Below are 12,528 nucleotides of genomic sequence, written 5' to 3'. Positions count from 1 at the left end.
TGGTTTGCATCACTTAATGAAAATACCCCCCTACAAACTGACTCCCTGTCCTTCTACAGGTCTAATCAGATGTGTTTTAAACTATCTCAGCGACTATTAATCTCGATACAATTATCATACACATCAAAGGAAAGCATTGTTAGATAGAAACAATCTCGTTGTGAGTCTGTTTTATGGTGTCCGGGATACGTAGTAACAGAAACACACACAAATCTTTTTGAGATTCAAATGAAAACGAAGTCTGTCTTTAAACATACTCATTCAGATAACAAAACGCTGTTTAACAATCATTTTTATTTCGGCACTAAGCTGACAGTTTTGACCGGTCGGTGATTTTGTTATACGTACAGGTATTTATGATCTTAGACAAGATACAATTTATAGCTACCTGTATTTGTTGATGCTTTCTAATATATAATTTTGATTCAATTTAAGCAGTGGGTAGATATACCATAAAAGGGGCGACGAAGGGGACATCATTTAACAACGACAAGCATACACGTGATTCATTTCCTATTTTTATTTCCATTTAAATTATGGATGAAAATAAGAGAAAACAATTAAACATTTGATTTTTAAGTTTTGCCCTTTTGCCAACACCCGAGTGTGTTTACTCTTCGAAGTAATAAATCTAAACAATTCGTGACGTCATCAACCCACGACCGTGAAGGTGATGGTGGGTGTAATGTATTGATACGCCGAGGCTGCCTTCTGTGACGCCGTGGTAAATATTCCGCTAAATATAGAATCTCCGATAGTGATGTCTCTCTATTTGGACGTTTGCTTCAATACACAGATTTTTTTTTGTTACATTACACCAACAAATGTCCTTCAATACATACTGCAAATACGTACATGTTTCTCACTGAACCAACAGCAGCTAAATTAGTGAAATACGGGAGACTGGTACGACAACCAACATAAAATGGAAATATAACATTGGAACAGGAAGTACCACTACCGTGTCATCTTACTTACACACTAGGTACCACTACCGTGTCATCTTACTTACACACTAGGTACCACTACCGTGTCATCTTACTTACACACTAGGTACCACTACCGTGTCATCTTACTTACACACTAGGTACCACTACCGTGTCATCTTACTTACACACTAGGTACCACTACCATGTCATCTTACTACACTACTAGGTACCACTACCATGTCATCTTACTTACACACTAGGTACCACTACCGTGTCATCTTACTTACATACTAGGTACCACTACCGTGTCATCTTACTTACACACTAGGTACCACTACCGTGTCATCTTACTTACACACTAGGTACCACTACCCTGTCATCTTACTTACACACTAGGTACCACTACCATGTCATCTTACTACTACCATTCATACCAATATGTTTAGTGAAACTCTGATCATCGATTAACATTGAATTTAAAACACATTATTCATTTCTTTCTAAACATTTATGCATTGTCCTTTCAAACAAACTTTGCTTTACTATTTTTTAAATCCAGTTTTGCTTGTGATTAACTTAATACTCTAGATCCAAATATGTTCTTTCCACTTTCTGGACACATAAACAACAGAAAATAGCGATATATTGAATTTTTTTAAAGAGACTCTTCATCGAGGACACCCGGCGTACAAATCTAGATCAACGACACCCGGCATACAAATCTAGGTCAACGACAGCCGGCATACAAATATAGGTCGACGACACCCGGCGTACAAATCTAGGTCAACGACACCCGGCATACAAATATAGGTCGACGACACCCGGCGTACAAATCTAGGTCGACGACACCCGGCATACAAATCTAGATCAACGACACCCGGCATACAAATCTAGGTCGACGACACCCGGCATACAAATATAGATCAACGACACCCGGCATACAAATCTAGGTCGACGACACCCGGCATACAAATCTAGGTCGACGACACCCGGCATACAAATCTAGGTCGACGACACCCGGCATACAAATCTAGGTCAACGACACCCGGCATACAAATCTAGGTCAACGACACCCGGCATTCAAATATAGGTCGACGACACTGGGAATACAAATCTAGGTCGACGACACCCGGCATACAAATCTAGGTCAACGACACCCGGCATACAAATCTAGGTCGACGACACCCGGCATGCAAATCTAGGTCGACGACACCCAGCATACAAATCTAGGTCAAATCCAGGTGAAGTCACATCCTCATATCACCTCAGGAGTTGCGAGGACGTTAAACAAACAAAAATTATTCTTTTTGATGCATAATGTTGGAGAGAACTTTTAGTTAAACTCAACTTTATACCTTTTTATTTGAAACGTTCATGTTATATGAACTGAACGGTAAATTAAAGTGGTGGTATAGCACCTGCAGATGTGTTTTAGGAGAGGCAGTATATACTGACGTCATTAGAGATGCTACATCGCCGACAGCGTATACCCTGCTTCTCATGTAAGAATTCATTTGGGATTCAATTAATTATTTATCCACTTGAAAAGAAAAAGAAAAGGGATGAAATTAGAAGCTTAAACTTGATGAGGGTGGTAATACCATAAAATATAAAACTTTGGATATCGTATAGGACATACAACAGCCTACACTTGTTTTCAATCGATCATATTTACTCTTTGTCTGAGACGTAAAATCTTTAACATTGTATAAATTAATACAATTTCGTTAGATTAGGGGACAAATACAAAGAATCTCGTCATATTGACGGGGCCTTATTACTGGCACAAAATATTTACAAAGAGACTATTGGAGCTATTCCATTTCCTTGTGTGATAACAAGTCAGACATGTTGAACACCCTAGTTCTCAATTGACTTAATTAACCCGGGTTTCACTGTATGGCAGTGTCGTCGATGAAGGAGAAGACGCTTTCTCTTCCGGAGCATGTGGTCTCACTCTCCTTGTACTTTTCACGATTCTCAATCTAAATCTATATTTCTTTTTATAGTTTGTCCTCGTTATATCGATTTTGAGTTTGAATAATTGTTTCGTGATTATGTCGGTATTATTTGTTTGTTTTTACATGTTCATAGTAACGTAGTTAGTCACAAGCTTGATGAATTTGACAAAGGAAACAAGTTCAACATTAATTACAAAGTAAAACAGAGCTTTGAACTGAAAAGTACTAGGTATTTCAAAACATAGTATCCGCATAATATTTTCTTTCTGTTTAATAATATGTGTCGGTCAATCTCCGAGAGTATGTTAAAAGTGTGTGGTCACAATAACCCCAAAAATCACATCCATAATCGACTAGATAGCTTTATCGAAGATGTTTAATTTACAGTCCATCTATGATATCTACATTTAGCGAAATATAGCACCATGTATGGCGTAATTTAAAACTGGTGTGTAGGTAGGGTTTAGTGGCTACTAAACAATTGGCTTAAGTCCAGATTAATTACCTCTCGAGAATTCTTAGTCATTTTACAAACAATATATTGCAGGAAATCCCTTATCACCCCTCAAAACAAGTTGAGAGTAATTAGATACAGTAGATAAAAACAATTTATTAAACAGCATCATACAGCTGTATCATTAGGACTTGTCAGTGATGTTAGGGACATCATACAGCTGTATCGTCCTTTTAGGACTCGTCAGTGATGTTAGGGACACCATACAGCTGTGTCGTCCTTCTAGGACTTGTCAGTGATGTTAGGGACATCATACAGCTGTATCGTCCTTTTAGGACTCGTCAGTGATGTTAGGGACATCATACAGCTGTATCGTTCTCCCAGGACTTGTCAGTGATGTTAGGGACATCATACAGCTGTATCATTCTTCCATGACATGTCAGTGATGTTAGGGACATCATACAGCTGTATCGTTCTTGTAGGAGTCGTCGGTGATGTTAGGGACATCATACAGCTGTATCGTTCTCCCAGGACTTGTCAGTGATGCTAGGGACATCATACAGATGTATCGTTCTCCCAGGACTTGTCAGTGATGTTAGGGACATCATACAGCTGTATCGTCCTTTTAGGACTCGTCAGTGGCATCATTCAGCTGTATCGTCCTTTTAGGACTCGTCAGTGATGTTAGGGACATCATACAGCTGTATCGTTCTCCAAGGACTTGTCAGTGATGTTAGGGACATCATACAGCTGTATCGTCCTTTTAGGACTCGTCAGTGATGTTACAGACATCATACAGCTGTATCGTCCTTTTAGGACTTGTCAGTGATGTTAGGGACATCATACAGCTGTATCGTTTTTCCAGGACTTGTCAGTGATGTTAGGGACTTCAGACAGCTATATCGTCCTTTTAGGACTCGTCAGTGACATCATACAGCTGTATCGTCCTTTTAGGACTCGTCAGTGACATCATACAGCTGTATCGTTTTCCCAGGACTTGTCAGTGACATCATACAGCTGTATCGTTCTCCCAGGACGTGTCAGTGATGTTATAGGGCCTAAAGCGTTGATGACAGGAGGTAACTCGAATTAGCTCGAAAGGAATTCAGGTGGTGCAATAGCCCCATTATTCAATGAAGTTAACAATTTCCAATATCAAATTGCAAAATAACAATTCCGAGTCGTGTCACTAAATTATGAAAACACTTCTCAGCGACCACAACACTGCCCCCACATGTATTCAAAACTAATTTGAGCAACCAAGTCACGTATGCAAAACGCAATCAGTGCAAGATAGCTATACAAAACAGGTTTAGGTTGACTGTTTCAATCTTCCATGGAAATGCGTCATATTGAATATCGAAGCCATTTCCATATAATCGTCACCACATTTGTTAATTTTGTAAGAGTCTTGTGCTTAATGTTACAACAAACATCATTACATGTGTAAGTTAACAGACTTGAATTTAGATTTCGTAACTGCCCGACCCTTCTATACTTTGTAGAGCGAAAATAACCAGCTCGGTGCGCCCACTAGACTTAAAATTTAAACTCCAAGCGAGATAACTCCTTTATGCATTGCAGTATATAATTCCATGTGCACATTTACATACGAAGAAATTCCTTTTCAAAACTTAAATTGTAACCCGAAGATGACATTCTAATTATTTTGAATAACCAAGAAAGTTGTTGATTATAAAGAAGGCCTTTGAGCATTCCATTTGGCAAGATGCTGTTGACAGGAAATACAATTTTATCATAATCACGTGTTCTGTGATGTGGGTTCATCACACGTCTTCTTTGATGGTGATTAATCACGTGTCCGGTGATGGGAATTCCATGCCATGCTTGCTAGCCTTTTAATCAAGAGGGATGTAGTAAAAACCTATTATAGGTCTGTATAACTACAAATGTTTGCGGGCTTACCTTGTATAGCACTTATATTTACAAGTTTTACGATTGATCTAGAATTACACGCATTATACGAATCGGTACTGTGCAACACTCGACATATATATTATATAGATACAATTGTGTATATATACGTTTCTCTATGCATTGTATTATGCCAGAGAATAAAAACTGAATTGCAAAAACGTCACCCGAAATTATCATTTAGAAACCTTCAACCAATCCGAGAATTTAGCTAGTTTGCTATGCCTAATTGATCATAAACAAAATTTTGCTCAAAACCAAACATCTGCAAACAAATCTGGTCTGATACGGGTAGCGTTTTTCTACATTTCTTTAGAACTTGGTAGGCTTTAAAATTCATATTCAAGCCGTGTTTATGAGAGACTATTTTAGCAACTCCTATTACTAGTATTCCTGGAACTTTAGGAAATTAATGATTGACTTTGTAGTAAAAGGGGAGGGTTAAAACATCCCACCTAACCACTCACAAGGTGATGCAAATCTTATTTCAATTTAAGATGGTGTATTATTTAACACCATCATTCAACATGCATATAGAGTTTCATCAAAACCATATTTAAATGCAGATATATTAATTACTAATAAGGGGCTAGGGGTCATCACATAGCAACTGCTAGATCTTTTAGAATTCCAGCTACATGTATATGTGTAATATGCATATTTTACTTTGGATATTTTACACATGTAATGTGCTGGTTTGGACCGACCAATCACTGGTCCAGTATCAACATTGGGATGTTGTGTATCTGAACAAACTGCATGTTGTCTGGTATTTTGTTAAAGGAACACTATAATGCGACACACCTATCAGAAATTACTATTCCAGATGTCAATAAAGCCTATTAAGACAGAGAACTAAATGTTTACAATATCTGAAGTATGTGACAGATACACAGAGAACTAAATAACTAGTCTATGTATTTTATATATGTATACACTATCTGAAGTATGTGGGTTTTCCCTCCATATACATGTATATATGTCAAAAAGATTCTAGTTAAACCAGTTACTCCAAAGTGTCAAATACATACATTTTAGATTTATGTAAACTATGAAAGTTGCACATTATAGAGTTATCTCCCTTTACTTGAATCTTGTGTAATGTATCCACTGATTGTGATCAGTAATGCACGTGTTTATCAAGAAGATATTTTAATCTACAATGTTGTTTGGGATAAATACCATAGAGAACCAGGTCAATAATTACTGCTGTAAACAAACACTGTAGCTATAATATTGTGAACAGATCTAGAATGTACAAGTGATGTAGAACTGCCATATTCTGTAATTTTGGACGTTTTATAGGTTATAAAGTAACCTAAGTTAAGCCAGTAACCTAAGTTAGGACTGTAACCTAAGTTAGGACTGTAACCTAAGTTAGGACTGTAACCTAAGTTAGGACTGTAACCGAAGTTAAGACTTCTGAAACAAAAACAAACAAACTACTCATTCTTTTTATATTTTTTTTTAATTTATGAAAGATTTTCTAGAGCATATATTCCATGAACTTTTAATTTGTTAGCACTTCCGTGGTATACATGTATATAAATTGACATATATCTGTTGGTCATAAAAGTACATTATTAAAATTTTGTGTAAAGACATGATTTATCACAGATCGTACAACCCTGCGGCTCACTGCTCTCTCCCGATGCCGAATCTCATCTAGTCAGTTCAGTTCCTTTTAAATAGTTAATTTGACTTATTATTCATAGATCATGCTTTCTGTACATAGAGAATACTTTTCTGTCGCTTCTCCAAACCAGAGTGCCACTTCCTTTTTGCCACTTTCAACAGAATCGCTTCCATGACAGATGTTCCTGTTAACAAACAAAACATGCATATTGAGCATTGCTAAAACAATACATGTCCCCTTATTTGGCCCTGTCAACCTCTGTTAGCTATTATGGTCCTTTACAATTGTCTGAAGATTGATCTAAATCGGTGAAACTGGAGAGTGGGGTTTGTCTTCATCTGTCCTGTACTTAACACCAAAGTTTGTCAGCGTTCTAGCAGCTTCATTCCATGAGGGGTATGAAACTACACAAATATTGGTAACCCCAAAACCTTTAATTTCCTCACACGAGTATAAAGGGTTGTGATATCTATTGACAAGTTCAAAGTTTCAAGGTTTTTGGGTCAAGGTCTAGGTCACCCTTATTATTTTTATGAAATCCTTTGACAGTGTTCTAGAAGATTCATTCTTTAAAATGATAAACTTAGTTAACTTGGTGAAGAATTTCAAAGGACATGGTTTTATATTGTTTTACATATATATCCTATCGACATCTTTGGAAATAAAGATAGACCAGGGAAAGGAAGATGTGATAAGTGAAGATGAGGATTACCTTCCGACATCAATACAGAAGTCCCCACGAATTGTTCCAGGGTTGGAATCTAAAGGATTTGTGGCACCCAGCATGACACGTCCAGTCTTAACAACACTCTTTCCTCTCCATGCCTGTAAAAATGATATTTCAATCAGTTCAAAAACTAGTTCAATTTCCCACCAGGAGTCAAAAACAAGGCAATAACATATTTCATATTACATGATTGAGGCACTTGACACATTCCTATGGCCCAGAATAAAAAAATAACCCCAGGGTCCAACCCCTAGTTCATTTGTTTAACTGACAGGACAGGTACATTGTCTTTTAAAGCTCAAGAAATGTTTTTTAAAAGTTTGATCTGACCACAAATGAAATCAGATTCTGTCCATATGTGGCTTTTTTTTCATTCTGGGTCATAAGAACATGTGAAGCCCCTGTGGCTGCAGTATTAGCCAAGATTCAATCACTGCTTTTCATCAATACAAAAAGCATTATAGAAATGTTATCTATGTTGTATATAAGAATGTATGAATGTAACACAAATATTATGCCATACATACTGTGTTAGCTAAGTTTATTATTTGTGTACATATTGAACCATCAAATAAAGGAACAATTAACTGGTACGGGCACTAACAAGAAATTAACAGGAAAAAGATCAAGGTTAGGGCCGTATCTCCCACAAGAATCAAGCATGAACACTCATTTTCAAACATGATCGTGAACAAGGTATTGAGAGTATTTGGTTAACATAGTAGTGAGAGCACGAAAAAGAACTTCATATTAAATCGAACAAGGGCAATAACTCCCATAAAAATTATTTATATTCCATCCATCAAATGCAGAATAGAGGGCACTAACACATGCAACATTTTTATCATACTAGATATTTACTAACTAACCAGTTCATTATCATAACAGAGCTGAACAAACGTGACAAGACTCGAAAAAATATTTTTAAGAAATTGTTACTCTACTATAAAACCTCATTTACAAAAGACTGAAAATAAATGGAATAAAAAAAAGCAGGAGCTACTAATCTAAAGATAAAATTAAGGGGCTTATTTGTTACAAATGCAGATAAAACTGTACTTCAATGTTAAATGTAACATTTCAGACATAAATTTTGATGGACCTGCATATGTTAATACAGGCCTTGCAAGTCTTTATCAAGGCTCTTCTGAAAGTCAGAAGACCAATATGTCCGTTTTATTTCAAAGATGAACAACTCTGGCCCAATAAGACATGCCCTTTGTGCAATAAACAAAATTGTTGGAATATATGAATATTTAAATATACATTTTTGTAGAATGTCCCTGCCCAAAAATAGTAATTGCTCTAGATCTGTAAGTAAAGAGTAATTATTGCACATTTTATATGACATGTTCATCAAATTTAATATTAACTTACCATGGCAACGACTGGTCCACCAGACATATATTTGATCAGGCCAGGGAAGAAGGGTTTTGCTTTCAGATCTTCATAATGCTTCTCCAAGTGTTCTTTGGTTGGCTGAAGAAACAAAGGAATGGTGAAAAAAACAATTCAGTTATATATTTTTTTTCAATCCAATGTCTTGATATTTATTTGAATCCATCAACAAAGTATTTATAATTTTGTAACCAAACAACAAACATATAAATTGTTCGAAGTTTGTCAAAAGTGCCAGTCACTGCAGCAGTCTGGCATGAAAAACTAACAATAGAAAATGTGGATGGACTGTAACAGATACGTCTGTCAATACACTATGGATGGACTGTAACAGATATGTCTGTCAATACACTATATATATACTGGCTCCAAAACAATTAACAACTCGACTAGCTTGTCTTAATTTTAGGAGCAGCTGAGGTGGCACGGAGCAGTGTTGACAACAAACATACTTTGATGTCTGTGGTTCAGCTGATATATAAATCTAACATCTTCATTAACAAAGTTCATTGGAGATTCAACACAGATAAGGATAACAGTTCCATAGCAACTTGGGATTCAAGTCGAACATATCCCTCTGGAGTCTAGTGTTTTCTTGCCTCTAAAATTTGTCCTGAGATTTGGCTCTATTCTCATGTGTAAATGTTGTTTCTTTTTCTTTTTCAATTAAGTCATCAAAATCCTCCATTTCTTTAATCTGGTATTTTTTGAGAGGACGGGAAATCCAGGATTCGATGTTTCCTGAATCACCCTTAATTTCACAAGTTTACCTGAGGGACTTGGCAGAAATTCCCAACTTACAGTATATCCAGTCCATATATATGAGTATACGACTATACGTATATATATATGGAGCGTGAGTTGGGAAATTGTGCCAAGTCTCTGCATGTGAATTTTACTGCACAAAAAATTACAAATTGTCACAAAGGTGGCAATTCCCCCGAAAATGACAATAACAACTGAAGATATCTGTAGCTTTACCAATGGGCCGGCACTAGGTAAGGGTTGGGCTCAATTACTACAGAACAGCCTACAGGTCTTAAACAGGACTGTCTTGATTCCAAGCTTGAACCAATATACGCCAATGCATGTGACTTTTAAAGAATAAAGCTGAAATTACCAACAGCAGATACGACTGCCTTTGGTCATTTATTAATGGTACTTTTCAATCCATCGTATCTAAACAGACATTCAAGTCCATCATATATAAACAGACTTGAAAAGTAACACAATACAGTATATATCACACTGAAATAACATTACATACAACAGTGTATATATATACTGAAACCTGAACATGGACAGGCATCATGCCATCCCTGGTCAGAGCTGGCCTAGTATTACCAGGCCACATCCTAGCTGGCTACACTGTACCAGGGACAATGCTGTACAGCAGTGTTGTTATGGAGATATGGATGACAGCCAGTAACAATTGGAACAGTAAATCAATTAGCAAAGGTGATTCTGCAGACACAGCAGTAAGGCACTTATATAATTATTTTTTCCAGGGTAACTGAATAACAATCAAATCTGTGATTGATAAACTAACACTGTACTATAGCTGTGTACTAATTGAACTATTGATAACATGTCATGTATAAAGTATAGTTTCACTGATTAATTATATTTATGAAGCATACATGTATAAATTTGCACAGGGGCATTTCATAATTGGGATATCCTTTATATAGATTAAATCATTTAAATGTGGCAGGTACTCCTACATAATTGAATAGAATTCCTGAAAATATTAAATGAGGTATCTTTTTAAGTCCTTTACTTCAAAAGTTGATAAGGTTAAAGGTTAAAATATATTAAACACTGACTTGAAAATTATTTATGACAAACCAGGCAGTATAAACATTTCATTTCAGATTGACTTAATTAAACATATCATTTGAATTTAATTAAATTATGTATCTAATAGGGTTCTTCTCTTTTTTATACTGTTAAGTTCAAGGACTTCTCTTATAAGTCAGGCAAGCCAAAGTAAGGGAAGTCCCTATTTTTCACTAATAAATTAGAGTAACAACATTATTAATGTTTTTTTATCCATCTTAATTTTTAAACATTAATTAATAATCATATAATTGATATAAATAAATCTATGAAATTAATTTTCCATAATAGAGATTATTTTCTTCTACATATTGGAATAAAGCTTATTTTATCAACTATAGGTGCAAATAGTATGCAGAGAAGAAGGCTTTGTATAGTCTGGTTGGAGGTGAAAACTGCCACTTGCGTATAATATGCAAATATATGTATTTTACGCCCAGTTGGAGTAGCTTTATAACTTTTTGCAATATATTATTCAAAGGTGCATTAATTTACGACAAGGTAAACAATATATTACGAAAAGATGTTTACTGAAAGTATTGTCTAATTAAAAACTTGATGTTACTTTAGATCTTTCCAGCATGCATTAATCTTTATTTTTGCATTTGACCATGGCCATTTGTTAAATTTGTATGATGTTTAATTTCATGACTAAATAAATGCGACTTGGGCGAACATTTTTGAAAAGTTATGTTTAAACTAGTGATTATGGCTATTTTATTTAAAACTATATCTCAACTGGCAAATAATATAGGCAAGTTGTTTGTACGCAAGTTTATAGTATTCCCGAACCCGATAGTTAATAGACGATTGTAATATGTCGTTAATATTTCAACTAGAATTTTATTTAGTATCATAAATATTATAAAACCGGCATAATGTACTGGATTTATTTTCAACTATATACAGCTAAATAGTAAAATAAAAAACCAATTAACTCATGACGTAACATACCTAGTAATTAAAACTTAACCATACTGACGTCACGCTCAAAGTACAACATTGTATTTGTGGAACAATGTACTGATTTTTACTTCCCGAATTACATTGAACTAACTCAGGCTCAACCCGTCGTATTTGAACATGCCATGCTTTGTGACGTAGCCTATGTAATATGGCTGGCTATGATCCACGTGCCATGTACTTCATCAAATAAAATGCCGGCCGGCGTCTGACATAAATATAGGCTTCTTACCGACATCATTTTACATCCAACAAGCTGGAATCCCCTGTTCTCGAACCGCTTTATGATCTCTCCGACAAGTCCACGCTGGACCCCGTCGGGTTTCACCATGATGAACGATACTTCTTCCTGGCCGGACATCTTGACTTCTGCACGATGGAACGCTGCAAAAATAGACAGCAAGGTCGCGACCATGTGGAATACGTAAAAGGAAAGGTGAGGTCAGATACACCACCGGCCACGTGATTCACTCAATGACAAAACTGTACTATACAACTTCCGGTAAAGTTATAAGCCGTTTCAGCAAAGACATACTACAAAACACACCCCAAACCGGTGCCAATAGGGACCACAAAGATTGATTATACAATATGTAAAGATATGCAGATACACGTAGGTAATAAAAACGGTACAAAGCGACCATGGTTAATGACATTCCCCACCACACGTTGAGGCCTTCATCTGT

At 36.1% G+C, this 12,528-nt stretch overlaps 1 protein-coding gene across 1 annotated transcript; it reads right to left on the bottom strand.

Annotated features, from left to right (window-relative positions):
• Window positions 1-6,739: 6,739 nt before the first annotated feature.
• LOC117329491 (nucleoside diphosphate kinase-like) lies at window positions 6,740-12,528 on the bottom strand. The gene is made up of 4 exons (XM_033887453.1): window positions 12,075-12,528; window positions 9,020-9,121; window positions 7,628-7,740; window positions 6,740-7,099 (listed from the first exon to the last, which is right to left on the bottom strand). The coding sequence occupies exons 1-4, from the start codon at window positions 12,255-12,257 to the stop codon at window positions 6,985-6,987; spliced, it is 513 nt and encodes a 170-aa protein (XP_033743344.1). The 5' UTR covers window positions 12,258-12,528; the 3' UTR covers window positions 6,740-6,984.

The sequence above is a fragment of the Pecten maximus genome, chromosome 6 (genome assembly GCF_902652985.1).
Source record: "Pecten maximus chromosome 6, xPecMax1.1, whole genome shotgun sequence".
Lineage (NCBI taxonomy): Eukaryota > Metazoa > Mollusca > Bivalvia > Pectinida > Pectinidae > Pecten > Pecten maximus.
Note: the sequence above shows the minus strand (reverse complement) of the source record. Positions and strands in the feature narration are given on the sequence as shown.